The sequence below is a fragment of the Populus trichocarpa genome, chromosome 15 (assembly GCF_000002775.5).
Source record: "Populus trichocarpa isolate Nisqually-1 chromosome 15, P.trichocarpa_v4.1, whole genome shotgun sequence".
In the NCBI taxonomy this organism is placed as follows: domain Eukaryota; kingdom Viridiplantae; phylum Streptophyta; class Magnoliopsida; order Malpighiales; family Salicaceae; genus Populus; species Populus trichocarpa.
Window position 1 is genome coordinate 14082477 of NC_037299.2, and position 24892 is coordinate 14107368.

The following is a 24892-nucleotide window of genomic DNA, read 5'->3' on the forward strand; positions in this document are numbered from 1 at the left end:
AACTGAGCCTCCATAAGATCCCATACTCATTCAAAAAAGCCAGGCAATCCAACGGCCAGAAATCAAAATCACAAACTTTCATCTCTTTTTGAATTTTCCTATACAGTACAACACTCTTCCATTAAATAAGCTTGGATATCCCTGCCACCTTTGTCTCTTCCTTGCCATGCCCAATACACTGAAACAGGATAATATATAGAGCTCAAATGCCAAAAGAGCGTGTGTGAGAGAGAAGTCAGTCACTTTTGCTTTGTTGCAATGTAAAAACAAACACAAACTGTCAAAGTAGAGAAACAAAAAAAAGACGGGGCTCAAAACCAGACCACAGGTCCAAAACCCCTGTTAAAGAAGGTCATCTTCTAACATTTTGAGCTAGAAAAATCAAGAAATGGGTTTTGCTGTTTTTCTCTTTGGTTTCTTTCTTTTACTGTCAAAGCCAAATTGGGTTCTTGCAAATACTGAGATCGGGGCACTCATGGATATGAAAGCTGCTTTAGACCCAGAAAACAGGTACCTGACTTCATGGACCATTAATGGCAGCCCATGTGATGGTTCATTTGAAGGTGTTGCTTGTAATGAGAAGGGTCAAGTAGCTAATATTTCACTGCAAGGAAAAGGGCTTTACGGGAAGGTGTCTCCTGCTATTGCTGGGTTAAAACACTTGACTGGTTTGTATTTGCATTTTAACTCCTTGTATGGAGATGTACCAAGAGAAATAGCTAACTTGACTGAGCTAAGTGATTTGTACTTGAATGTGAATAATCTGTCTGGGGATATACCTCCTGAGATTGGAATCATGGCCAATTTGCAAGGTTAGTTTGTTTATTTTGTGGAAATAGTTGGGCTTTACTATGTTTTTAGCTAGTTTTTCTTTGAGAAAGCCTCCTTGGTTACTCTCTTGTTTGAAAAAATTTGAAAGTTATTTGTTATGTTCTGCTCCTAACTGCCATTATCTCTTTGTTATATTCTTTTCTATTACTATCTGTCTCTGTCCATGACATAGATTTTCTTTCCCTTTAACTGAATATATGCAGTTTATAAGTTTTTGAAGGTGTTTCAAGAAACATAAAAGATAGATAATAATGCCTCTCAATTTTTCCTCATACAGCTATCCTTGTCTTGAACTAATTATGAAATGCCCCATTTCTTGGAAATCAAAACCATGTGAACTTAAGATTCAATTTTTTTTCTGTTCAAATTTCTGATTTAGAGCTTATTTACTAGAAAAGTTCCATTTTTTTATTTCCCTTTTCCTATGACTCCAAAAGCTTGGAACTCTTTTTACATTTATGCTTCTGCAAGTTCACTCATATGAGTTCATGAAAAGCTTGAACATATTACTTGATTGTGTGTTGGCTTCTGCAACTATACTAACATCTTTCTTCTAGCAAAATATCAAAACTTGGTGATCATTCTTATGTTGTCTTATATTGGATAATAGTCTTTTGTCTTATCAACTGTGTCTTTGCTTATCAATTCTTTGTGTTGTCTTTGTAGTTTTGCAGCTTTGTTATAACCAGTTCACAGGAAGTATACCTACTGAGATGGGGTCTTTGGAGAAGCTTAGTGTTCTTACTTTGCAGTCAAATCATCTCACTGGAGCAATCCCTGCGAGTTTAGGGGGTTTGGGGATGTTAATGAGGCTAGATTTGAGCTACAATCACTTATTTGGTTCAATTCCAACAAAAGTAGCCGATGCTCCTCTGCTTGAATTTCTAGATATCCGAAATAACACACTCTCTGGCAATGTACCTCTAGGTATTAATCTTTATCAATCACAGTGCTTTTTTTGTTCTTTTCTGGTTATTGACTTTTTTGATTTGCTGATTTGATGTTGTGTTTACCTGTTTAATGCAGCTCTTAAGAGATTGAATGATGGATTCCTGTATGAAAACAACTTGGGATTGTGTGGAGCTGGGTTTGTGTCTCTGAATGCTTGCAATGCTTCAGAACTTAATCCAAGCAGACCCGAACCCTTTGGAACTGGTGTAAATGGTCTGCCAAGAGAGATCCCAGAAACAGCAAGTTTGCCGTTGCTATGCAACCAAACTCACTGTTCAAACCCGTCAAAGTCCCATCACGCATCGGCTGCTGTTGCTACAGTTGTCATAACGATTTTACTGGCAGCCATAGGAATTCTGACATTTACCCAGTATCGCCGCCGGAAACAGAAGCTTGCTAGCTCATATGAAGTTTCTGATAGCCGCCTAAGTACTGACCAGGCAAAGGGAGCTTACAGGAAGAATGGCTCTCCTCTAATCAGTCTCGAGTATCCTAATGGATGGGACCCTTTAGCTGATGGCAGGAATTTAAGTGGGAATGCCCAGGATGTCTTCCAAAGTTTCAGGTTCAACTTGGAAGAGGTGGAGACTGCCACACAGTACTTCTCGGAGGTCAATTTGTTGGGTAAGAGTAACTTTTCTGCAACATACCGAGGAATTTTAAGAGATGGGTCTGTTGTTGCTATCAAGAGCATTAGTAAAAACAGCTGCAAGTCAGAGGAGACTGAGTTCTTGAAGGGGCTGAATACTTTGACATCACTGAGGCATGAGAATTTAGTGAGGTTGAGAGGATTCTGCTGTTCAAGGGGCCGAGGGGAGTGCTTTCTCATTTATGATTTTGTTCCCAATGGTAATCTGCTGAGGTATCTTGATGTGAAGGATGGGGATGGCCACGTGCTTGAATGGTCCACCAGAGTTTCAATCGTCAGGGGTATCGCCAAAGGTTAGTTTTTCCTTGTGGTTGTTTGTGACTCTTGATTTCTGATCGTTCTATGAAGTTCTTGAGTTTCAAATGTGTGTGAAACCATGAAAAGGATTATTAAAATAAACTATACTAGACCAGAAATTATTACGGAGGAATGGTAATCAAAATGTCCTATGATTTTCATTTCCACTTCGTTTTCTAATCTTTCCTGCCCCCCTGCTCATTGCTGGTGCATTTAATAAAATAAGCAAGTCAGTATTGGAATAGGTTATCTGCAATTAATGGTCTCTGATTTCTTAACCCAAAGGCTTAGCTAATGATTCATTGTCCTGCTTGACGTGCTATCCTGTCACACAACAGAAAATTCTGACTAGAAAGCAAAGATAATAGAGCTGTATTCTTTTTATCGTATTGGATTTCAGTGAGAAATTTCTTTTGATCAAGTTTTACCAAGCTTTGTTCATTTCCTGAGCAGGTATAGCATACTTGCATGGGTACAAAGCGAACAAACCATCTCTGATCCACCAAAACATCACTGCTGAAAAGGTCCTAATTGACCAGCGATGCAGTCCGTTGCTCGCAGATTCTGGCTTGCAAAACCTTCTTACGAATGACATCGTGTTCTCAGCACTCAAAACCAGTGCTGCCATGGGGTACCTAGCTCCTGAGTACACTACCACAGGCCGGTTCACAGACAAAAGTGACGTGTACGCATTTGGAGTGATAGTTTTCCAAGTTCTCTCAGGGAAGCGAAAAGTGACTGACTTGGTACGTCTTGGAGCAGATGCATGCAGATTCCAAGATTATATTGACCCCAATCTCCATGGCAGATTCTTCGAATATGAAGCAGCTAAGCTTGCAAGAATCGCTTGGCTTTGCACTCACGAGTCTCCCATTGAAAGACCATCTACGGAAGCAGTTGTTCATGAACTAGGTAACTGTAGTAGCTGTCTCTAGTTTCCACGAGTATTTTCTTAACCGTTGCCTAGGAAGTTTTCAAATATGACATTGCAAGCTGAGAAATGGCAGTGGAGCTAACTACTCACTGAACTTTCGTTCTTAGTTATATTGCGATATCCTCTTGCTGAGGACTAGCTAACTTTGTCGCAAATGTCAATGGATGGCGGTTTCTTGTAGACCGGAGATGGAATATGGTGGGCAATTTTCATTTGTCTTCACCTCATGTTGTTGAAATACTGCTGTAAAGAGGTGATATGCCCCAGGAAAAAAAGCTGCAACTCCTATGTATTCTCATCCCCAAGGTTCATACAATTAGCGTTCGTTTTTTTTTATAAGAGCCACTGCCCTCATATTGGCTTCGCGAATTGATATATGTGATTTGTGAGACCTAGTACTTGCCTGTGGTAGCCTGTTGGGTTCAGTTAATGAAATGGATTAGTAATATTATTAGTGAATTTGGGATGATTTCTATACGAAAATTGCATGATCCCCAAATAAAACCATGCCTTTAATTTATAAAACTTGGTCTTCTTTTCCCGACAATAAAGGGTATCCTCATATCAGAGAACATTCTTTTTATAAAACTTGGTAAAATTACCTCAGTTCGACATTTTTTAAATTAATTATTTCTAGCTACAAATGTTTAAAATAATGAGAACTAATGCAATCATTTTATATATAAGAGTTATTTGAAGTAAGAATGTCAAGGGTTTAACAAATTTATTGGACTTTTCTCTTCTTATGGGCAGGTGATGAGAAGAAAATAGAATAAAAATCTAAAAGGAAACATAAAAAACAATCACAAAATATTAACATAACACACCTTCGGACGAGGTGTGACATCTTGTCTGGAATCTTAGCGCTTAGATGGTAGCATAGCTGGTGGTGTGGCGGAAACATGAATTGTTAGGGAAAGAAAGGTGTGGAAGAAGAGGAATAGAGGGAAGTAGTAATGATGGTAGATATGGACCGGACCCTTCATAGCATGGTTTGCAAGCTGATCACACCATTCATATGGCTCGTGGTTTTGCCCTGCTTCATCAACTCCTGCTCCCGTCGCTGCTGCCAACACTGGAAACCCAGATACTACATTTAGGGTTACACGGGGTGTTGGTTCCAATAAGGTTGGGGCCTTTGGACATGGCGGTGCTGGTCTTGGAACATCTTTATTCCTTGGATTTTTTTTTTTATTAATGGGAGTATTCAGGTTAGCTTGTTTGTACTTCACTTAATTTTATGTATTCTAAAATATAACCTCCAGAACAAACATATTCCTTGAAATTTTTGGCTTGCTAGGTGGAGGCAGCGCATCTGCTCTATTTCGAGCTGGGCTTCCTATATTGGAAGTACAACAATTTCAAAGTGCTGGACCCAAAACCGAAGATGGAAAGAAGATAATTTTTCAGGAATATTTGGCCGTCCAATGATGAAGTTGCTCATGTTGTTCATTCAAGTGTGGTGCCTGATATATATATTCGAGGGTACATATCAGGCAATCACCAAGGGAAATCCCATGTGGAATCAATTATCTGTTACTTCAGGCACTCTATATGCTTGGGATTCCAAATCAACATACATACATGAGCCACCATATTTCAAAAGCATGACGATGTCTCCGCCAGGACCACATGGTGTGAATGATGCTTACTGCTCGCTCAACTTCGGGGACAGCATTAAAGCTGATCACATCTCACCAGCTGGCAGCATCCACAAGGATAGTCCTGCTACTAGATACCTCCGTCATGGAACATGGAGTGATTTGGAGGAGGAAGAAGAGGAAGAGGAAGAACATCTTGATGAAGAGGAGTTGGAGGATGATGTTCAATCTGTTGATAGCCTTTCAAGCACACCAACTGGAGTTGAGACTCCTAATGTTATTGACCCTTGCAAGTAGCAGAGAAAGGAACCTGAAAGGCCTCGGATTTGCTGTTTCTGTTGTTACATGGACTCAATTTTACTTGCTTGAGTTTGATAAAAGATGTGAAGATGTTGTCATAGGACAGGGGAGTTGGGATGCTTCAGAATTCCGAGAAAAGCTTGAAGAGGAATTATATATGATATGATTAATTTAGAGGAATACCTTGAAGAGGAATTAATGATAAATGATATGTTGAACATAAAATAAATACAAAAAAATAAAATAAAATCAAACATCTTTCAAAATTATTTTTTACCATCTTTGTTTCCATATTGAGATGGAGAGAGAGAACACCAAAGGATTTTTGTTTCCTTGAGATGGAGTGAGAGACTAAAGGATGGTGGTGTGGAGAACTATCTTTACTATGGGAGTCTGTGATGATGTTTTGGCTATCTGGACATGCAGCTGTTGTAATGATGCAAAGGTAAATGTGAAAAACAGCATTATCCACCAGAGGTTCTTACAATGTGCTGGTATGTTTATGGTGTTGGATATTGCTTTTCCGTACTTGTAATCGCATTCATCTGCTTCTAATTAATGCAACATGCGAGGTTTCACAAGAGCGTTGGTCTCGTGTCTCTTGACGACATCTTTTACGGTCCAAATCAGCTTGATGAATCTAAACTAGAACTGCATCAGTTTTTAATTGCAATTTCTTGGTGCTAATCATGATTACACATCTGGTATTATAAACTGCTTCATGAAATAACCTGTTAGGATTCAAAACATTCCTTCGGATCCCACATTTTCTTCACACCATGCTTACTGATACTGGATAAGGGACTGCCATTACTAATCGTCTACAGTTTAGGCAGCCATGACTGCTTATCTGATGTTTAGACAAAGCCATGGTGATCTGTCTACCTTTCTATTTCCTGACCGTCCATGCATCCAGACGATTGTTCAAACAATACAAATACATGTGCATGTGAAACAATTAAGTTGCCAATGTTAAGAAGATCCAATATGAGTGAAATCTTGCTAGACATCTGAGGAATTTGAAAAAATGCTAGAACTTACAAAGAAGTGGGCACAGCCAATCCTCCAATTATCGCACACCACACCTTGTCCTGAAATTAACTATCTATCACGAAATTGATCCATATATCCTTACATTCATGATTCATGCCAAAAAAAAGAATAAATGTCTCTATATATATATGTATGTATGTATGTATGTATGTATACATCATCATCATCATCATGCATGCCTTGATATTAGATCATGTTTACTTCAACCTTCTGACAGAGAAGGTTCCCCAACTTAGGAATCCATCCCAGAATCTATAGCCCGTTGATGAGATCCTCCAACGACATTCTGGAGCACAATGTTTTTCATCATCTTTCAATGCATCAAAAACCAAGAGGACGGCTGAAACTTCTTTTCTTGACATTGTATCATTCCAAGTAAATTTGCACCAATATGCTGTTGTCCCCCACACATCAGGAACAAAAGAAAAGGAAAAAGATTCCCCATAAGGGATATCTTTTATCTTATAGTCAAAGAATATTGTCCTGCAATTAGTTATCATGGTTGCTCTGCTCTCTATTTCGTTGATCACTGTCACATTCTGCATGGGACGTTTCCGAAACCATGACATGAACGCCGAAGCCGGTGAGACTGTAGCCGAAGAGAAGATGATCATGTAAACAAGAAACAGGCGAGGAGTAAGCATTCTTTCTTCCATTATCATTTTAATGATTTTGAACGTGGGATTTACAAATGATATCAATGTTGATCACCTGGGATCCATATATAGAAGTTAGTGGGCACCTAACAAACTCAAGAACAAATTCCATCTCAGATGTTATCAGAATTTCTCATCCTTCAAAGGACACAGCTAAGTATTGAATGTGTAAGACTTGACTTGCTGCTAAAAATAGCAGATATTAATAGCAACTTCTACCACTCTATTAGCTGCATTACGTGTTAATTACATTTGCACAACTAATTATTATTAATAGTAAATGAAAGAGATTTTTCATTCATGAATCCTAAATTGGAGGATTATACATCAAGATATTTTAGTTAATTGACAATCCTAATATCAGCATGTTTTTTTTTTCTTTTGTTATAGTAATAACCAAACAAAGAAAATGTAAGCAAATCACCAAGTCAAATTTCTATAAAAACAAAACCGTGGAATGATAAAATTAAAAAGAAGTTTGCTAAACAAAAAAAATAAAAAAAGAGTTACTATTGAATAAAAGAATGAATTTTGTTGAAATAGGAGGATGTAAAAGTTGATTATGAAGCTATTATAATTAAACATGTTTGATGATAAAATGTGAAAAACAATAAAATACAATAAATACGAGTTAAAATGTAAAATATAATAAATATGAATTGAAATAAAAGAAATAATTAAAGAATTTTAGGTAAATCATAACAGGATTATCTTCAAATCTTAACTCTAATCAAGCAAAGAATGAAGACGGGATTTATGAGCTGAGAAAGGGTGATTTCTCAATTAAGGTGACCAATTTTGGAGCAACCCTGCTTCCCGTTGTTCTCCCAGATAAAAATGGTTTGCTTTCCTTTCCTTAATTCCTTATTTCGTTTTTTTTAAAATATTATTAATGTAAAAAATACTGATAATGATATATTCTCTCTCGTTTTTTATTTTCAGGAAAATTAGAGGACATTAATTGTTCTTGGATTTGATCCAGTTGATGAGTACAAGTTACAACAGCTCTACTACTTTTTCTAGGGTATTTTTTTTCATCAAATATAAAATGGGTCAAGCAATCTTTAATTTATTTCGTAATCAATTTGGAATCAAACAAATAGTGTACTGGTCTTTCTTGGTATTCTCTTCTAGGAGGGTTCTTCGATGGACATGTCATGCTGAAAAGTATGAACAGTGATGTTCTTGAACCATGATATTCTTTTACTTTCATGCCTTTGCTATGCTATTTTTCCTCCATATTTCATACATTTTACATGGCCATGATTAATCGGGAAAAAACCTCGATTATTAAGTCACTCATTAATTATTTTTTCTACTTTTCAGGTGGCCCTGAAGGTTTTAGTGAGGTTGTCTGGGATGTAGCTAGACGTCATAACGATAAACATATAACATTCACGTACAACAGCTTTGATGGAGAGGAAGGTAATGTTTCTTTCCATGGCTAGAATTCTGTCTCATTTGTATCTGATCTTATGTGCCTTGTATACATGTATGGTGTTTGCATTGATTGGCGAATTTCTTTTCTATAGGTTTTCCTGGTGATGTTTCTGTGTCTGTGACATACATGATAGTTCAAGCAAACAAGATAGCTGTGAGAATGTGGGCTAAGCCTCTAAACAAGCCTACCCCAGTGAACTTGGCACTGCATGCTTACTGGAATCTTGGTAGACACAACAGTGGTGACATCTTGTCTCATACCATCCAGCTTTTTGGATCTGAAGTTACTCCTGTGGATGAAGAACTCATTCCGACCGGAGAAATTGTCAACGTCAAGGATACACCTTATGATTCCCTCCAAGCCAGGGAGATCGGGAGCATGTTCAATCAATTGCCTGATGGATATGACATCAACTATGTGTTAGATGACTTGAATCCTGGACACTTTATGAAGGTTGCTGTTGTGCAAGAAAGTGTGTCTGGGAGGAAGTTGGAGCTATGGACCAATCAGCCTGGAGTGCAGTTTTATACAAGTAACATGCTTGACAATGTCAAGGGGAAAGGTGGATGCGTTTATGCTAAGCATGCTGGTATTTGCTTAGAGACTCAAGTATTTCCTGACGCGGTCAATCACCCCTATTTCCCTTCTCAGATTGTTGATCCTGGAAAGATTTATCAGAACATCATGATTTATAGGTTCCCTGCTCACCAGAGTTTTTCAGGCTATCCTGCTAGGTTCCCTGGATTTGGTTATTTTCCAGATTTGAAATATGATTTTGATATTTTACATCTTGATGACTCTCTAAATTAGAACTAATTAAGCTTCGATTTGTTTCCCTTGTGGGAATCTGACCCTGAAAACATGCTCTTCGCCGGTACATTTATCTACCTTGACAACCCAATGGCTCCTCTTCCCGCAACCACAGCCATCAGCAATCTTGGCATCTGTAGCAATTCTGGTCACCAGTAATCCTCCTCCAATAGGCAACAACTGTGTTTTTGACCCACCAGATCGCCATGATCTCTTGCTAAATGCATTATACCCCACTATAACAGCTCCGTTTCTTTTCCTGCCTGCTCGTACTGCGCCAAGAATACCATCATGATTCTCAAGGTTACAATCAATAAGCACAAAATCCGCTTCACTATAATGGCTTAATAATAGACTTCGAGCTTCTCCAATAACGAACTCAACATGACAGGCATCACAACCTAGGATTTTTTTAGATAGTTGTAATTCTTGATGACCAGGAAGGATGCAAACCACACGGCCACCGGTTTGATGGGCTGCAGCCACTAAGGCCACTGTGGTTGTGGTGGCAGCATTGGCACATGCTACAACCATTAGTTGTGCATTGTTACCAGCTGCTAATGCTGAAATGAATTCAGCTTCATCTGGCTCATTTGCCTTTTGACCCTGCATCAAGATCAATTCAAAATCCCAGTTAGGAAATACTGCCAGAGATCATGAACTCAAATTACAAAAAATGTTCGTGGACTTACCATTCTCAGAGTCTTGAGGTATGCCTTTGTAGCATTCTCAGCAGACCAGTAACCCATGCTGTTGCTTTTTCTTCTTTTGATTCAAATTTCGGATAGGAGTAGAGGTTTTCTCAAGCTGGATTTTGATGATGTCTTGGTAATACAGATGGAACTATATATATATATATAGGACTGTCAAGAAACGTTGGTCGGTCAAGAGACTGTCAATCCAACTGGCTAAGTTAAAAATATTATAAGAACAAAAGGATGCATCAACAAAGATAAGCTTCAATGATTTTCGAGACAGAAAATTATGGGCATCTTTTAACTGATCCCAAGCTTCAATAATTCTTTAGGCAAAAAAAAATAAAAAATAAAAAATAAATAGGTGAGCTTCCCGGGCACCGCCTTTGAAATAATTTAAGCTAATTAGTAGATGATTCTTCCATTTTTAATAAGATCTTAGCTTGATTTTGCAGGCTCTATCATTCAACTGGGAGGATTAATTCATTGATTAGCTGTTATGTCCACTATTGTAGTGACATAATTAGACATTTGCGGCAATGTATTGGGTCTGCTTGAGATTTTTTAGAGACTAATCCAACAAGACACCCATGTTAGTCTTGTAGGCAAGCCAGCAAACTTGTACTTATTAATGAAAATCTAATTAATTTATTTTGTTTTAGATTAATTGTCAGAATATGGAGCAAAACAATGTGTAGCTTGTTGATAGTCGTCTTGCGTACGTGCTGTTTATATATAGACTCTAAAAACTATAAATTAAGGTAACAATAAGCTTGATTATTCTAATTAGATATATTAATGGTTAATGGAGATACGAATATTTATCTTTTTTATTTATTTATTTATCATGAAACAATAACGAAACGTTCTAATTTTAAGGGGTATAGTTCAACTGGTCAGGTCCTGAATTTGTTCTCCAGAGGTTACCAATTCGAGTGCCACAAACCTCAGGGTCATTGAAGGCTTACATGGTTGTTAACTTTAGGGTCTCGGGGGATTAGTCAAAGTGCGCGTAAGCTGACCCGGACATCTATGATTAATAAAAATAATAATAATAAAAAAACTTTTTAATATGAATGGCTTAATTTGTGGAATCTTGAAATTTGAAACTTATCACCAAAAATTTAAGATATAGCTATTAAATTCCAACTCCAAAATCTGTCAACCAATGGCATCTAAGAACTCTTTAACTCTAAAAGTGAAAAATCCCAATAAATATCCTAATTCTAGTATGACTTAACATACTTTTTTTTTTTTAGTTTTTTAGTTTAACATGGGTGTCCGGGCCAGCTTGCGTGCACCTCGACTAATCCCATGGGCCCTGAAGTTAACGACCATGTAAGCCTCCAGTGGCCATCATATGAGCAACCGCAGGGCTCGAACTTGAGACCACAGAGGGAGCAAACCTCTTGGTCTCAAGCTCTTACCACTAGGCCACCACCTAGATGGTTGAATTAACATACTTTTGATTGGATTAGAAGAGTAGTTGCTCCATCAGAATGCTGCCTGCAAAACCCAAAATAATATAAAAGAAAAAACAGGGACTAAATTAACATCAAGATTAACAAAACAATATTGGAGAAAGAGCAAACATAGCCCCCAAACTAATTAACTCCTTATTCAAATTGAGTCCTCATTCAATCATATATTATCTAATTAACTCCTTCCATCTGAAATTTGGATTTCGGTAATTGGGTAGCATCTAATTAACATAATTTGGATTTTGAGGAGCATGTTTGGTTTTGCTATTCTTTTCTTCAAAATAATTTTTTTGTGTTTTTATATTATTTTAACGTTTTGATATCAAAAATAAATTTTAAAAAATTAAAAAAATATTATTTTAATATATTTTTCAAATAAAAAGCACTTAAAAAAACAATCATGTCTATTTATAACAACCTTCGTCCCGTAACAATAGTTGCAGACACCTTCATGGATACCCTTAGATGCTTAATCATGTTAATTTTCCATAATTTAGAGGTCTTGAATGGCTGGCTATGAGCATGACCAGCTGCCCAGCTACATTGCAGGAGGTCCAATTTTTGCCCCCTGAAAGCAAAACAAAGATGTAGATCCAAATCAAGCTGCTTCCTTCCCAAAACATAGATGACAAATTAATCAATCCCCATTTCTATTTTTATTTTTATTTTTTTGTCTCTTGGTCTCTCTTGCATTGCAGTAAGATGTCCCCTCTTGTCTGATTCTCCATGGGACATGCTGCGATTGTGTGTAGCTATGGTTTGGTCAACATGAACGAAGTCTTTGAATATTTTCCAAGCTATTATTAATCGATCTCTTGCCTTGGTTGCAATCAGACTCCATAGAATCAACAAGTGGAAAAAAGAAGAAGAATTAATTCGAGAACGTGGGGGTCAGAATTTGTTGAGGAATGGGGAGGATCGTAAATTATAATATAAACAAGTAGCGGGTTAAAAGATTCTGATTAATTGGTAATAATGCATCCTTGTAGGGCTACAATGGATGCATGGGTCGACGTTCCTTGATTAATTTTTATTATATGTATGTTATTTTGTTTCATTGCATTAACTTCCATTGCCCCTTCTTTCCTTTCCAATTATATTGCTATTTATAATTTAAAAAAATTAAAAATATATTAATATCTATATGTTTTTGAGATTATATGTATGAGCATATTCATGTATATATTAATATTTATATATTTTTAAGATTATTTGAAAAGTATCCATAACCAGACTGCCAAACACACTCTAAAAGTCTTAAGTTGCTGGTTTCTAAGCTTTTTTCGAGCATGGATACATTTAGATACGTTGGCTAGAAGCTTGAGCACATGTTTGTGTCCTTTTGTACCCATTGTGTACTTCATTCAGCACATGCATGTTGGAGCAAGTATCTTCTTGTAAATCAATTTTAGGATTAGATCCCAACTTTGATTATTATCTGTGGTTTTGATTAAGAGTTTTCACGTTTAGGTGAATCTTTCATGAACAAAAAGATGCAATCGATTCTTAAACCAAATTGCATGTACTTTAATCAGTACGTGCATGTACGGGGCAAAGCACAATAATTTTTTCATTAAATCTTACAAAGTGTTTATAAATGAAGTAATAATGTTCTTTTAGAGTGTTTTTATTTAAAAATATTTTAAAATAATATTTTTTTAAAAAAATATTATTTTTAATATTAACACATCAAAACGATCCGAAAACATTAAAAAAATTTAATTTAAAAAAAATTAAAATCTAGAAAAATAATAGTTACGATGTTCAATCAAACACCTTAATAATTATCAAACTTAATTTAAAAATTAACCATAAAAAGGTTTAGGTTAATGAATTACGAGGTTAACAAGAGGGTTATTACATATTACAATAATTTTCCAAGAATGAATTGGTGTTTAAGATTGCAATTTTAGTTTCAAAATATAACATATTTCATTTGATTTTACAAGAAGAAAGTTTGAAGTGTTGCTTACTATGATGGAGACAAATTCCCCTGATGTGCTCAGCCTCAGCGAACCCTTGAATGGTAACCAAGAGCTTGTTTGGCAGTGTAGTTGCGGGTGCTTTTCAAATAACTTTTCGTGCCAAAATGCATGTCAATGATGTTTTTTTATTTTTTAAAAATTATTTTTGACATCAGCACATCAAAACGTACAAACCATATTAAATTTTAGTAAAAAAAAAAAAAATTCAAATTTTTTAGAAACGTAGGTTGAACCGCGTTCCCAAACACTTCTAAAATATATCCTTTTCTAATTCTTTTCAATGTTGTTATTCCACAACAATTTCAAGATTTAAAATGATTTAATGTATAACTTGTGCATTGAGTGAAAAAGATTATAAATGGTGTAATGATTAGAGGGAATCAGTTGGATTTAGTGGCATTCTAGATTGTTTGCGCATGCTGCACTGTGAATTATATATAAAAAAAGTCCAATGAAAAAAAATATTTAGATGCTATTAATATTTTTTTAATAGAAAATATTAAATCGTCTAAGAGTTAACCGGATATGATATATCGATCTGGAGGCTCTAAATATAACCTAAATAATTGATAAAAATATAATTTGATTTAAAAGAGATTAAAAACGATGTTTTTTTTAAAATATATTAAGACAACAACATATTGGATTGACCCGAATCAACCTAGGTTAACTTACCAAATCAATGACTCGGGTCATAAGACCATGATAACTCCATATAAAATAAATTAAAACAAATTATAAAACTCAATTCCAAATTAACATTATATTGGATGATGAAATTGAAAAGAATTTAATTAGAAAAGATCTAAAAAATGACCCGAGTAAACCTGTTAAACTCACGACTCAAGTCATGAGACCAAGATAACCCCATGAAAAGTAAATTAAAAAAATATTTTGAAGCTCAGTTTCTAATTATCCGAATATTGAATGATGAGATTGAAAAAAATTCAATTAAAAAAGAACTAAAAAAACAACTCGAGTCAACTCGGGTTAACTTGTCAAAACCATGATTAGGTTATGAAACCGAAATAACCTCATAGAAAATAAATCAAAAAAATAACCCTAGTCAACTCAGGTTAACTTATCAAACCTACTATCCGAATTATTAGACTAAGATAACACCATAAAAAGCAAATCAAAACAAATTATAAAACTCGATTCCTAATTAACCCAATATTGAAGGATAAAATTGAAAAAAAAAAGTTCAATCTAGAAAAAGGACATAATAAAATAATTTAAGTCTATTCGAATTAACCCGTGATTCATATCATGGGATCAAAATAACCTTATAGAAAGTAAACTGAAACAAATCATGAAGTGTAATTCTTAATCAACTCAATATTGAAAGATTAAATTAAAGAAAAACAACAATTAAAAAAAAACTCAAGTCAAATTGATTAACCCATCAAACCCATAAAACATATCATAAAACTAAGATAATCGAATAGAAAAGACCGCAACAATGTTATATATTGTAAATTATATTTAGTTTTTGTTAAAAAAACAAAACTATTGCAAGTGAGGTGGTGCTAAAGAATTTGTTAAATTTCTTTATGTGAATCTGAATAAATTATATTTAGTTCACAAACTTTTCGTATTTTATTTGTCAATTTCATTGGTTGTGTTTATTATTGGAATGTGACTAATGGAGAGTGTGTTACAAATTAGAAGGGAAGTTGGAAACGATAGGCTATGATTATAGATAGACTTTGATTAAGAGATAGATATGTTTAGGAAAGTTTTACAATGCTCAAATTGTAATTACTAGACAAACTCTCTCTCTCTCTCTCTCTCTCGTTTTTTTATTCTCTTTCTATCCCTTTTTCTCTAGTTTTTCTCCCCTTGCTGTGTTTCTCCTCCTTGTGTCTTCTTTTCATTTTCCTCTCTCCTTTTTGTGTTGCTGTAAATATCTAATAATTATAGCATGAGCGTCATAAGATTTCTTGTTTGTGAAGATAGTGACAGGACATGTTTTTAGTTTGATAAACACGATGATGGTGAAGACAAGTGAAAAGTGTATATGGTGAAATAGAATGTCTGAAGCTTTTCTATAGGCAAATTGTGATGGTAAAAAAGGTTTTCAAAGGATAGTTTTCTTTTCCATTAGCAAAAAGGGCAATTCGAGCATAAAAAACTCATAATACATTTCTATGACAAACTTAAAATATAGGATTTCATCCTATTTACATAAATCGTATTTTTTACCATGTTGCATTCAAATTCAAAGAAAGTGTGCTTCGGAAGATGCCTGGTGAAAGGGTTCACTGCTGATCAATTTGAGCACAGGATGCCTCCATCAACCCATTGCGAATCTGGTCGCCGATGTCTCTTACATGACCAGGGCCATGAGGGATGAAAACAGTGGTGTTCTTAGATGAGTTGCCGAGGTCTTTGATGGTGTCAAAGTACTGTGTGATCATGATGAGATCCATCACCTCCTTAGCTGATGTGCCTGTCACCTTGTGTGAGAACTCCAGTATGTTCTCTCTCAAACCATCGGTGATTGCCTGCCTCTGCCTGGCCACACCAACCCCACCAAGGTACTTGGCTTCAGCGTCAGCTTCTGCCCTTTTGACTAGGAGCACCTTTTCAGCTTCACCTTTATATACACTAGCAAGCTGAAGTCGTTGAGCTGAGATACAGAATTGATATGCAAAAGTTATTTGCAAATGAAGTTGAGGATCACAATTAAATGCCATCAATAGCAAGCAAGCAACTGATCACTATATCAGATACATAGAACCGGAAGCTTGTCCAAAATCAAACACAACAGATAATTTAGACTCTAAGGAAATTACCAAGAAAGAAAGTTTACAATTGTTGATGTTTAGTAAAACCATTACTTGGTATAATGACAAATTTCATGCATAGAGATAATGAGATCCCTAAAATGAAACAATAATCTGGATGCTGTTAGAGAGGTAGCAAGAATACACACCATCTAGTTAGGAAAAAAAAAAACAATTCATAGTGAATAATGGTAGTGGAAAATTCAGTTAAAGTTGTCTATTACATCTTGCAAACTATCAGAGCTAAAACTAAAACTAAAATTGAGTAGGCAACTTATTTTAGTTCCCATGTCCTTCCAGAAATCAGCAATGTCTTTCATATGATATCCAAAAAAATAAAACGAGAAGGTCTTTATGTAGTAAAACAAGTGAGAATGTGTAGGGTGATTAATACCTGCATTGATCTCATTCATTGCCCTGCGTACAGTATCATCAGGTATAATGTCAACCATCAGAATGTGCTCTATGCAGTAGCCATAGGCTCCCATCACCTGATTCATTAAGTCGACATGAGATAAGAACAACAGCAGTGACATGACTTCGGCAATACTAAGAAAATTCTTATCTAACACGCGCACAAAAAAAAGGAATCATATATCAAGAAGAGTGCACTTGAATAATCAAAATATTGAATAATCCAAAGAACCATTGCTACAAATTTATAAAACCATGGGATTCGACAAAAGAAGCAGGTATCCAATTACCTTCTCCAATTCCTCCAAGACAGCTATGGCAACCTCACCCTTCTGCTCGAAAAGCTCATCCAATGCCATTCTTGGAACAATAGCTCGAACCACTTAAGAAACATGAAATACGTCACAATGAAACGAGGTGAAAACTCTCAAAACTCAAAAAAGGAAGAGTAATATAGACGCATTATTGGATAATAAAAATCTATATCCCATGCTACAACTATGGAGTACCATCAAATACATAAGCCTGAATCTGCTCCCTGGGATTTGCCAACTCATAGAATGCATCATCAGCATTTTCCTTGACTATTCGGTACTGAATCGAGCAAACCAATTGCACAAAGACATTATCCTGCATTGACATAAAACTATGTAAAGCCCTTAATTTTCTATAAGAGAGAAACAAAAATCTTAGCCCAAAACTAACCATTAGAGGACAGCACAAAATCAGACAACAGAAAATACAGTGCAAATTTTATTTCATCACCTAACAATCACATTCTTGATAGAAACAGCGTAAAACCCTGAAAACTCAATTTCTAATCTCTTTTACTTCTACTGGCTTTTCTCAACAACCAAACATGATCACAACAGAAATAGTGTCACATAATTAGCAATCTGATCACATTAAACATATCGGGGAACCGATCAGAGCCATTATAAACAAGGGATCAGGTACTTCCAAAGTCTCAAATCTTGAAAACACATTAACAAATACTAAATACTAAAGCCTTTAGAACCCCTAAACTCTCCATCAAACACAACAAAACACAAGACCCACATCCAGAAATTCAAGAAACACAAATCCAAACAAAACCCACAAATTCTACACTCCTTAATCACCAATAAAGCCAATAAACACTAAGCCCTAAAACCCCCAAAAATCCTACAGAAAACACAACAAAACACACAACCCACACCCAAAAATCCAAGAAACACAAAACATGACAGAACCCACAAACCTTCCATTCCTTAATCACCAAGAAACCAAACAAAATGAAACTTAATCGAGAATTAATAAGGAAAAAACCTTGGTTTTGGTTTCAATGCGGACATCAAGAGAGTGAATTCTGGTAGACAAAACACCGGCCAAACATTGACCAGCAAGGCAGTTAAAGAAGTGGAAACCTGGCGGAGCCAATCGCTCAAAACGACCCCACCTTTCAACAACACCAACGCTAGCTTGGTCTACGCATCCACATAAAAAACAGCATGTATTACCCATGATTTTGCTCCTCTTCGTATCTGATAGGAAAGATTAGAGAGAGAGAGAGAGGGAGAGAGGGAGAGAGATGAATGTGCGGGCTCTGTGTCATTTAGGAAACGGTGGGATGCCTTGACTTTCTCTTTGGTTTCGGTGGATTTTTTTTTAATTTCTAATTATGATTATTTTTTTCACTAATTTTTTTTAGTTATTTTGAAGTTTAATTTATCTGACAACTTAATAAAATGTTTTTATAATTAAGTGTGTTTATCATGCAATCAGAATTTAATCGGATAATATTAATATAAAATTTAAATGATTGAATCTGAATAAAATAATAATAGGATTTATCAAATGCAAATTAAGAGTTTAAATTTTAAGATTATGAATTACCTAATTTGGCCATAGATAATCATCCCAAAAGTTAAACCAACTAAAAAAAATCTAAATTTAGGGGTAAGAAAAAATCATTTAAATTTTAAGCATGTGAAGATTTAATTTTCTTGCTACTTAGTAATTACTAATTAGTCAATTCACTCTTTTATTAAATGGAATTTTGTAGGGTCTAACGCAAATGCTATGCATGACCTAGCATTCATGGATGACTTGGAATTTTTCTTTGTTAAGTTTTCAATAGAATATATAAAGTTATTGTTTATTCTAGTGTTTAAAAGTATTTTTAAAAATAATTAAATTTTTTTATTTTTTTATTTTAAATTAATATTTTTTTAATATTTTCAGATATTTTGATGTGCTGATATCAAAAATAATTTTTAAAAAATAAAAAATATTTTAAAAAATAATTACAACTATACTTCCAAAATATTTATGAGGATATATTTTAATGTAGTGGATTATAGATTACATCGTAACAAAAACATTATGTTTTATGTTTTTGCTGGCAAAACACGTGCAATGGAAGTATACTGCGTTGTCAAGCTAGCAGTAAATATTTTAGTTGAAGAGGAAAAAAATGATCAGTTACTTGCAAATTATGTTGGTCGATAAAAGTTACAGAGCTCTGCAAATTTCAGATTATCTTCCTCCCCTTGGTCTCGTGCCATTGTTTAGTTTAACCTATTCAGTGTAACCCTACGATTCCGAGTCAACAGAAAGTGTTAATTACGTGGTTGATGGTAAAAAATGTCAAGAGCTTCATGTAAATTCTTTGAATCTTAGTGTTAGTTTACCCTTTTACGTCGGAAAATCTTATAATACTCTAAGCATTGTATCATGCAATCTCCTAGACTTGCTTTGTTGAAGCTTTTACTTGGTGACAATGCCCCGGCAAACTTTGAAGGGCTAGCTGCTTATTTCGTTTGGAGTGGCACATGTTGCAGAGAAGGAAGAAGACTGCTAGATTGCTTTGTCAAGAACTTGATGACGCATGATTATTGCCTCTTGTATAGGGATTAAGTGTGGCTTTTGAATGTGAAACGTACAGTGATTTATTTCCTCTGAAAAAATCTACATGTGAGAACAGGAGTCGATAAATAAGTTGATTTTCATGGGAGATACCTAGAAGAGCCATATTGTTTCAGGCTCTATCTATCAAATATTCAATAGTACTATTGATGAGGCAGGTATGTTCCCCTGCTGTGATGATACCTACTAACGCCAGCAACACCCTGCATGCAACAAAGATACTAGGTATTAACTTTTAGAAGCTGAAGACTATGCATGAGTACGCATGCATAGGTTTCAAAAGACATGCATTCATGGGCAATGCCGGGAGGTTTTTGCTTTCAATTCTGGCAAGGAAATTGAATGCTGATCAAAGAGAGTTGGATTCAATAAAACCTATAATATCTTCCTACTCCCGAGTCACAACTTTATACAACCATTGTCAAATTAAAGATAAGCTAACTGGGAAAAGAGTTTTGAAACCACTCCCTGGGTTATCTCGTCATGAAAACACACTTCTTTGGGAAAATTTAGCTCAGAAATTTCTTTTTTTAAAACAAAAATCCTACGGAATGCAGAATTTGTGGCCATAGTTGATAAAACAGATAATGTGCGCTAATTTGTATAAAAAACAGCCAAAGTTGGTGGATGGAGATGTAACTTGGACAAGAAAGGATACCTGATATACAGCAATGCTTGTGTAATATTGAGCATAGGAAGATGGAACACCTGATTCTGCCATAAGAACAAAACTATCATATCATTATATGGAGAACGGTAGGGTAAATTCATCCTAGGGAGACCCTAATATGAGACCATTAAAAGTAAATAAAGTTCACCTAGCCTAAAAGAGATCTATCAAGAGATATCAGAAATTTAGAACCACTAAGGAGAATCTAGAATAGTATCCATGAGGGTAATATGGTAAAACACTAAACTATGTATTGAGACTAGATGGCAATATTCCAGATACAGAAAAACAGTTACTCATATTTGATTTGTAAGACTACACATGCAAAACACTACACTGCCTCTATAAGCAAATAGTGTGGGTGCATGCTTGGGGAGAAGGGAAAATGGGTGAAAGAGCATGTAGACAAAATTGCACCTGAAGTTCCACAACTTCAGAAGTGATATTTGTGTTATTGTTGTGCAGTCAAGTACAACAATAATGTGAGAGAATCCAAGCAATTAAGTAAACAATTAGAACCTCTACTCACAGCAATAACGCTACTCACATTCAATTGGACAAATTACAGATTCAAAACATCAGAGGTAATAATACTTCTGCAAGAGCAAATAGCGGATGTGAGCCTTGAGGAGAGAGGGGCAGGGGCTGAATTCTGGAAAATGAGAGGTGCACCAGAAGTTGTACAACTTCAGAGGTGAATATGTCGAACATGCACTCATCCATCTAGCCAAACCATGAAATTTAGTAGCAATATGCGAACTCTTACATAATCAGCCAAGAATTGCAATGGCTGGTTACATACATTACAATGATGCATTTATATTACATATAGAAGAATCTCGGTTCATAGAATTCCTACTTTTTTGGTCTTTTAGAAATGATATGAAGACTAATCCAAGCTCAACACCACTCCCAAGAAATAAATGTATAAACAAAAGTCCAAATGAATATTCAAACACAAAATCATATTCTCCCATTGGACTGACAAAGCTTCAGCAATTAAATTTAATAAAGCAGGTTTGGGATGCACTAAAGATGCAAAAAGAAAATTCAGAGGACTTAAAAAGCTACCTCTCACATAAGCAGATCCCTGGTTGCCTTGACCACTGTACCCGCCAGCTCTGCGGACAAATGACAACCTTATAAGCATTTGAATCAAAGTAGAAGCTTGAAACACAAGGAAAGACTATCAACATTAGAAAGAACCTTCTCAAACTATAATCATTAGCAACAAAGCCTTGCTTTTCTGCAGCAGGCTCAATATATCCTGCATGAGGTAAGGCTTGTCTTCCAAGGCCAGGTTCGATGTATCTAACAGAAGGTTGGCTTTGATTCTGAAAGCTGTGTTGAAGGTAACTTAAATGAGATTGCCCTTGATGCCAATGAGCAGCCTCAGCATACCCTGCATAATGTTGAGCTGGTTTCCTTGTAGCAGGTTCTATATATCCAGCATGGGGTTCCTGGAAGAATCATTTCATATGATCAAACCCACAGCCCTAGATCAATGGGCAGGAAAATATAAGTTACCATATCCGATTGGTGCCTCTTGGATCCAGAAATTGAGCTGCTCCCCTCCTCGCGGTGAGGTTTTCTCGCTGAATTTCTATTGATTTGCCTACCTTGAGCATTACCTGCAAAGTTTCGCCACATAAGACTGTCTCGCAATAACAGCTACAAGAAAACACAAAGAAGTCAAACAGCAAAAAACTACCTCTAGATTTCTTTGATTGTCTACTATTAAGATCATGGTCAATCTTTCTCTTCCCACGATCATTCCTTTTTTGAGGCAAATTCTTTATCTTTCGAGCTGTTTTTACTCAGTTGGCATCCTGACCTTCACTGAAACTGGTTCGATGGTTGTTTGGTTTACCTTCTTTAGTACTATTCAACAATGAAGGAGCTTGAATCTCTTCTTTAGCAATGCCCCTTCCTCTTTTTCTAGTTCCCTTGGACTTGTTACCATGAGCTTGTGCTTTTATTTCAGTCCCAACCTCTTCGTACTTTGCATGATGTTTACCCCATCTCCTTTTCTTCTGCGCTGCTCCTCTAAATCTTGTCTTGGCAAGGTCAGCCTTAACCTGAGACAAAAAGTGATATAAAAGATGTTGCTTTAAGGGATCCACACACACATACACATGTTACGGCATCCAGGTAATCACCTTAGTTTCTCCTCCAAGCTGGGTCTTATTGATCCCTTCCACACAAGCAAGTGCACTTTTATGAGAACTAAAAGCAATAAATCCAAAATCCTTGTGTTTAGCACCAAAATTTCGAGGTAACAAAACATTTATGATCTCTCCATACTGTTTGCAGAGCTCTTTCAGCTTCTTTACATTCCAGGATTTCACTAGCCCTTTAACATGAACAGTTGTCACCTACAAGAAGAAAAGCCACAGTCTCTGTCATTTACAGGACCGACACCAGTAAAATGGAAAAGTGATTTAACAGTGATCTGAAAGCATCCACCAAAGCCTACGTATTTCCTGCTGTATATTAGATTTCTGTTAACTCTGTAAAAAACTGATGAACATATTCGCAACTTCAGAAGCCAATTAAGTCAATGGACTAACAATTATTTAGGCATAATCTAATCAAATGCCTGATGACACGATTTTTCATTTTCAACAACTAATTCACCAATTACCTAACTGGGATAGCTACATTTACCAATAAGACAAGGTTCACTCTATTAGTCACGTCTCCATGAATGCAAACTATACGGGCATGTTTGTGTTTATTACCAATCTTTTCCCTACAGATTCATCTGTGTTTTAACTCAAAGAAAAAAAAGGAAAAATGAAAAGAAAACAAGGGATAGGGAGGGAGAAAACGAAAGAGGGACAGCAAGGGTGACCAACATGGATTTCTAGTTGCCTTTGTTTCCCTGAGCTGGTTAGAGAAGGATCTTCAACCTCTTCGGTATCATCACTGTCCTCATTATCTTCCACATCATCTGCAATGTCCCCTTCTTCATCACAACCTTCTTGGACATCAGTACAGTCATCCAAATGTCCAAGTGATTCCATGAGTTTGTTGTCTTCACCATCTCCATCATCTTCCTTATCATCTGCACTCCTCAGTTCTTCATCGCCATCATCTTGGTCTCCAATAGATTCACCCGCAGGCCCTGGTGATTTCATGCCATTGTTAACTTCATTATCTTGTGCACAAGCTATGCTCTCCCTTTCGCATGCGCTCTTTCCATCCTCATTACTTCCTTCTTGAACTCCAGAAAAGTCATCCAAATACCCAAGTGATTCCATGACTTTTTATCTTCACCATCTCCATTATCTTCCATATCATCTGCACTCTTCATTTCCTCATCACCATCATCTTGGACTCCAATAAATTCATCTGCATGCCCTGGTGATTTCATGAAATTGTTAACTTTGTAGCCTTCGTTATCTTTAACACCATCTGTGCTCTCCCTTTCACACGCGGTCTTTCCTTCCTCAGCACCGCCTTCTTGAACTCCAGAAATGCCATCCATATGTGCAGGTGATTTAATGACATTGTTATCTTCATCATCTTCCACTCTTTTCCCTTCCTCATCACCACCCTCTCGGACTCTAAGAAAGTCATCCAGATGCCCTGGTGATTTCATAACATTCTTACCTTTGCTGTGTTCTGCATTTTTTACATTATCTTTTCCCTCCCTTTCATCTGCACTCTTTCCTTCCCCATCACCACCTTCTTGGACTCTGTAAAAGTCATTCATGTGTCTAGGTGATTGGATGGCATTGTTATCTTCATTGTAGTCGTCATTTTTCACACCATTTGCACCCTTCCCTTCCTTATCACCACTTTCCTGAACTCTAGAACAATTATCCATGTGCACAGGTGATTTCAAGACATTGTCACTGTTTCCCTCATCATCACCACCTTCTTGCACTCTTGAAATGCCATCCATATGCTCGAGTGATTTTACAACTTCATCAGAAGCAGGAGTCTCTTTTTCAACAGAATTCTGGTTTGCACCTACAACAAGTATGTAGTTAGAATCGGTAACCCCTCCATCGCCAATCAGCAGGGGCCAATTAGTTGAATTTGGTTTAAAAAAATGAAAAAAAGCATAATCACCATCAGATAAAAACAAGAAACAAGGAGAATGGCACACAGAAAACTTAAGCACAAGCAGTTACATGCATAGGTTTAGCAGAGCATTACCAGGTGAAAGTCCAATTTCCAAATTTGAGTTTGTGCATGATGCAAATATAGCAAGATAAGAACACTAGTAACTGGAACAGCCATTCTATATGGACCACACTATTAATATGTCTCTACATCAGAAAATATCAACAGAAGCTTCCACATTCATTTAGCATGGTTTCTACATTCCGTAAGATGCTACAAGCAATAGCTCTCGCTTTAGTTTTGGGTTGTGATTTGTTCGAAAATAAGCGTGTCATCCACCAACACCACACTTTC

General features: G+C 36.1%; 6 protein-coding genes across 6 annotated transcripts; 3 read left to right on the forward strand and 3 right to left on the reverse strand.

Moving 5' to 3' along the window:
• Positions 1–105: 105 nt before the first annotated feature.
• On the forward strand, positions 106–4001 carry LOC18105920 (somatic embryogenesis receptor kinase 1). The gene is made up of 4 exons (XM_006374594.3): positions 106–812; positions 1498–1758; positions 1858–2724; positions 3182–4001. The coding sequence occupies exons 1-4, from the start codon at positions 389–391 to the stop codon at positions 3661–3663; spliced, it is 2034 nt and encodes a 677-aa protein (XP_006374656.2). The 5' UTR covers positions 106–388; the 3' UTR covers positions 3664–4001.
• A 267-nt stretch (positions 4002–4268) lies between these two features.
• On the forward strand, positions 4269–6614 carry LOC127904367 (aconitate hydratase 1-like). Its single transcript, XM_052447594.1, has 2 exons — positions 4269–4873; positions 4963–6614. The coding sequence occupies exons 1-2, from the start codon at positions 4860–4862 to the stop codon at positions 5558–5560; spliced, it is 612 nt and encodes a 203-aa protein (XP_052303554.1). The 5' UTR covers positions 4269–4859; the 3' UTR covers positions 5561–6614.
• A 1857-nt stretch (positions 6615–8471) lies between these two features.
• On the forward strand, positions 8472–9523 carry LOC127904359 (uncharacterized). The gene is made up of 2 exons (XM_052447461.1): positions 8472–8697; positions 8805–9523. The coding sequence occupies exons 1-2, from the start codon at positions 8484–8486 to the stop codon at positions 9521–9523; spliced, it is 933 nt and encodes a 310-aa protein (XP_052303421.1). The 5' UTR covers positions 8472–8483.
• Positions 8682–10490, reverse strand: LOC7481830 (uncharacterized). Its single transcript, XM_002322380.3, has 2 exons — positions 10216–10490; positions 8682–10129 (listed from the first exon to the last, which is right to left on the reverse strand). Exons 1-2 carry the CDS (start codon positions 10270–10272, stop codon positions 9530–9532), a joined length of 657 nt encoding a protein of 218 aa, XP_002322416.1. The 5' UTR covers positions 10273–10490; the 3' UTR covers positions 8682–9529.
• Positions 10491–15761: 5271 nt separating this feature from the next.
• Positions 15762–18498, reverse strand: LOC7476760 (hypersensitive-induced response protein 4). Its single transcript, XM_002322381.4, has 5 exons — positions 18196–18498; positions 17397–17517; positions 17178–17269; positions 16868–16964; positions 15762–16316 (listed from the first exon to the last, which is right to left on the reverse strand). Exons 1-5 carry the CDS (start codon positions 18388–18390, stop codon positions 15946–15948), a joined length of 876 nt encoding a protein of 291 aa, XP_002322417.1. The 5' UTR covers positions 18391–18498; the 3' UTR covers positions 15762–15945.
• A 3487-nt stretch (positions 18499–21985) lies between these two features.
• Positions 21986–23868, reverse strand: LOC7476761 (uncharacterized). Its single transcript, XM_024586021.2, has 4 exons — positions 23323–23868; positions 22624–22839; positions 22176–22542; positions 21986–22095 (listed from the first exon to the last, which is right to left on the reverse strand). Exons 1-3 carry the CDS (start codon positions 23725–23727, stop codon positions 22282–22284), a joined length of 882 nt encoding a protein of 293 aa, XP_024441789.2. The 5' UTR covers positions 23728–23868; the 3' UTR covers positions 21986–22095; positions 22176–22281.
• Positions 23869–24892: the final 1024 nt, after the last annotated feature.

What these genes read in the sequence shown, in the direction of transcription:
- LOC127904359 (XM_052447461.1), top strand. Translation starts at nt 8,484, where the DNA reads ATGCCTTTGCTATGCTATTTTTCCTCCATATTTCATACATTTTACATG. An exon ending in CAGCTTTGATGGAGAGGAAG is followed by an intron (nt 8,698 to 8,804) that starts GTAATGTTTCTT and finishes TCTTTTCTATAG; the next exon opens with GTTTTCCTGGTGATGTTTCT.
- LOC7476761 (XM_024586021.2), bottom strand. Translation starts at nt 23,727, where the DNA reads ATGGAATCACTTGGGTATTTGGATGACTTTTCTGGAGTTCAAGAAGGA. An exon ending in AAAGGCAACTAGAAATCCAT is followed by an intron (nt 22,840 to 23,322) that starts GTTGGTCACCCT and finishes TTCTTCTTGTAG; the next exon opens with GTGACAACTGTTCATGTTAA. An exon ending in AGCTTGGAGGAGAAACTAAG is followed by an intron (nt 22,543 to 22,623) that starts GTGATTACCTGG and finishes TTTTTGTCTCAG; the next exon opens with GTTAAGGCTGACCTTGCCAA.
- LOC18105920 (XM_006374594.3), top strand. Translation starts at nt 389, where the DNA reads ATGGGTTTTGCTGTTTTTCTCTTTGGTTTCTTTCTTTTACTGTCAAAG. An exon ending in CTCTGGCAATGTACCTCTAG is followed by an intron (nt 1,759 to 1,857) that starts GTATTAATCTTT and finishes TGTTTAATGCAG; the next exon opens with CTCTTAAGAGATTGAATGAT. An exon ending in CGTCAGGGGTATCGCCAAAG is followed by an intron (nt 2,725 to 3,181) that starts GTTAGTTTTTCC and finishes TTTCCTGAGCAG; the next exon opens with GTATAGCATACTTGCATGGG.
- LOC7476760 (XM_002322381.4), bottom strand. Translation starts at nt 18,390, where the DNA reads ATGGGTAATACATGCTGTTTTTTATGTGGATGCGTAGACCAAGCTAGC. An exon ending in GCATTGAAACCAAAACCAAG is followed by an intron (nt 17,518 to 18,195) that starts GTTTTTTCCTTA and finishes ATGTCAATGCAG; the next exon opens with GATAATGTCTTTGTGCAATT. An exon ending in AATGAATGAGATCAATGCAG is followed by an intron (nt 16,317 to 16,867) that starts GTATTAATCACC and finishes TCTGTATCTCAG; the next exon opens with CTCAACGACTTCAGCTTGCT.
- LOC7481830 (XM_002322380.3), bottom strand. Translation starts at nt 10,272, where the DNA reads ATGGGTTACTGGTCTGCTGAGAATGCTACAAAGGCATACCTCAAGACT. An exon ending in ACCTCAAGACTCTGAGAATG is followed by an intron (nt 10,130 to 10,215) that starts GTAAGTCCACGA and finishes ATCTTGATGCAG; the next exon opens with GGTCAAAAGGCAAATGAGCC.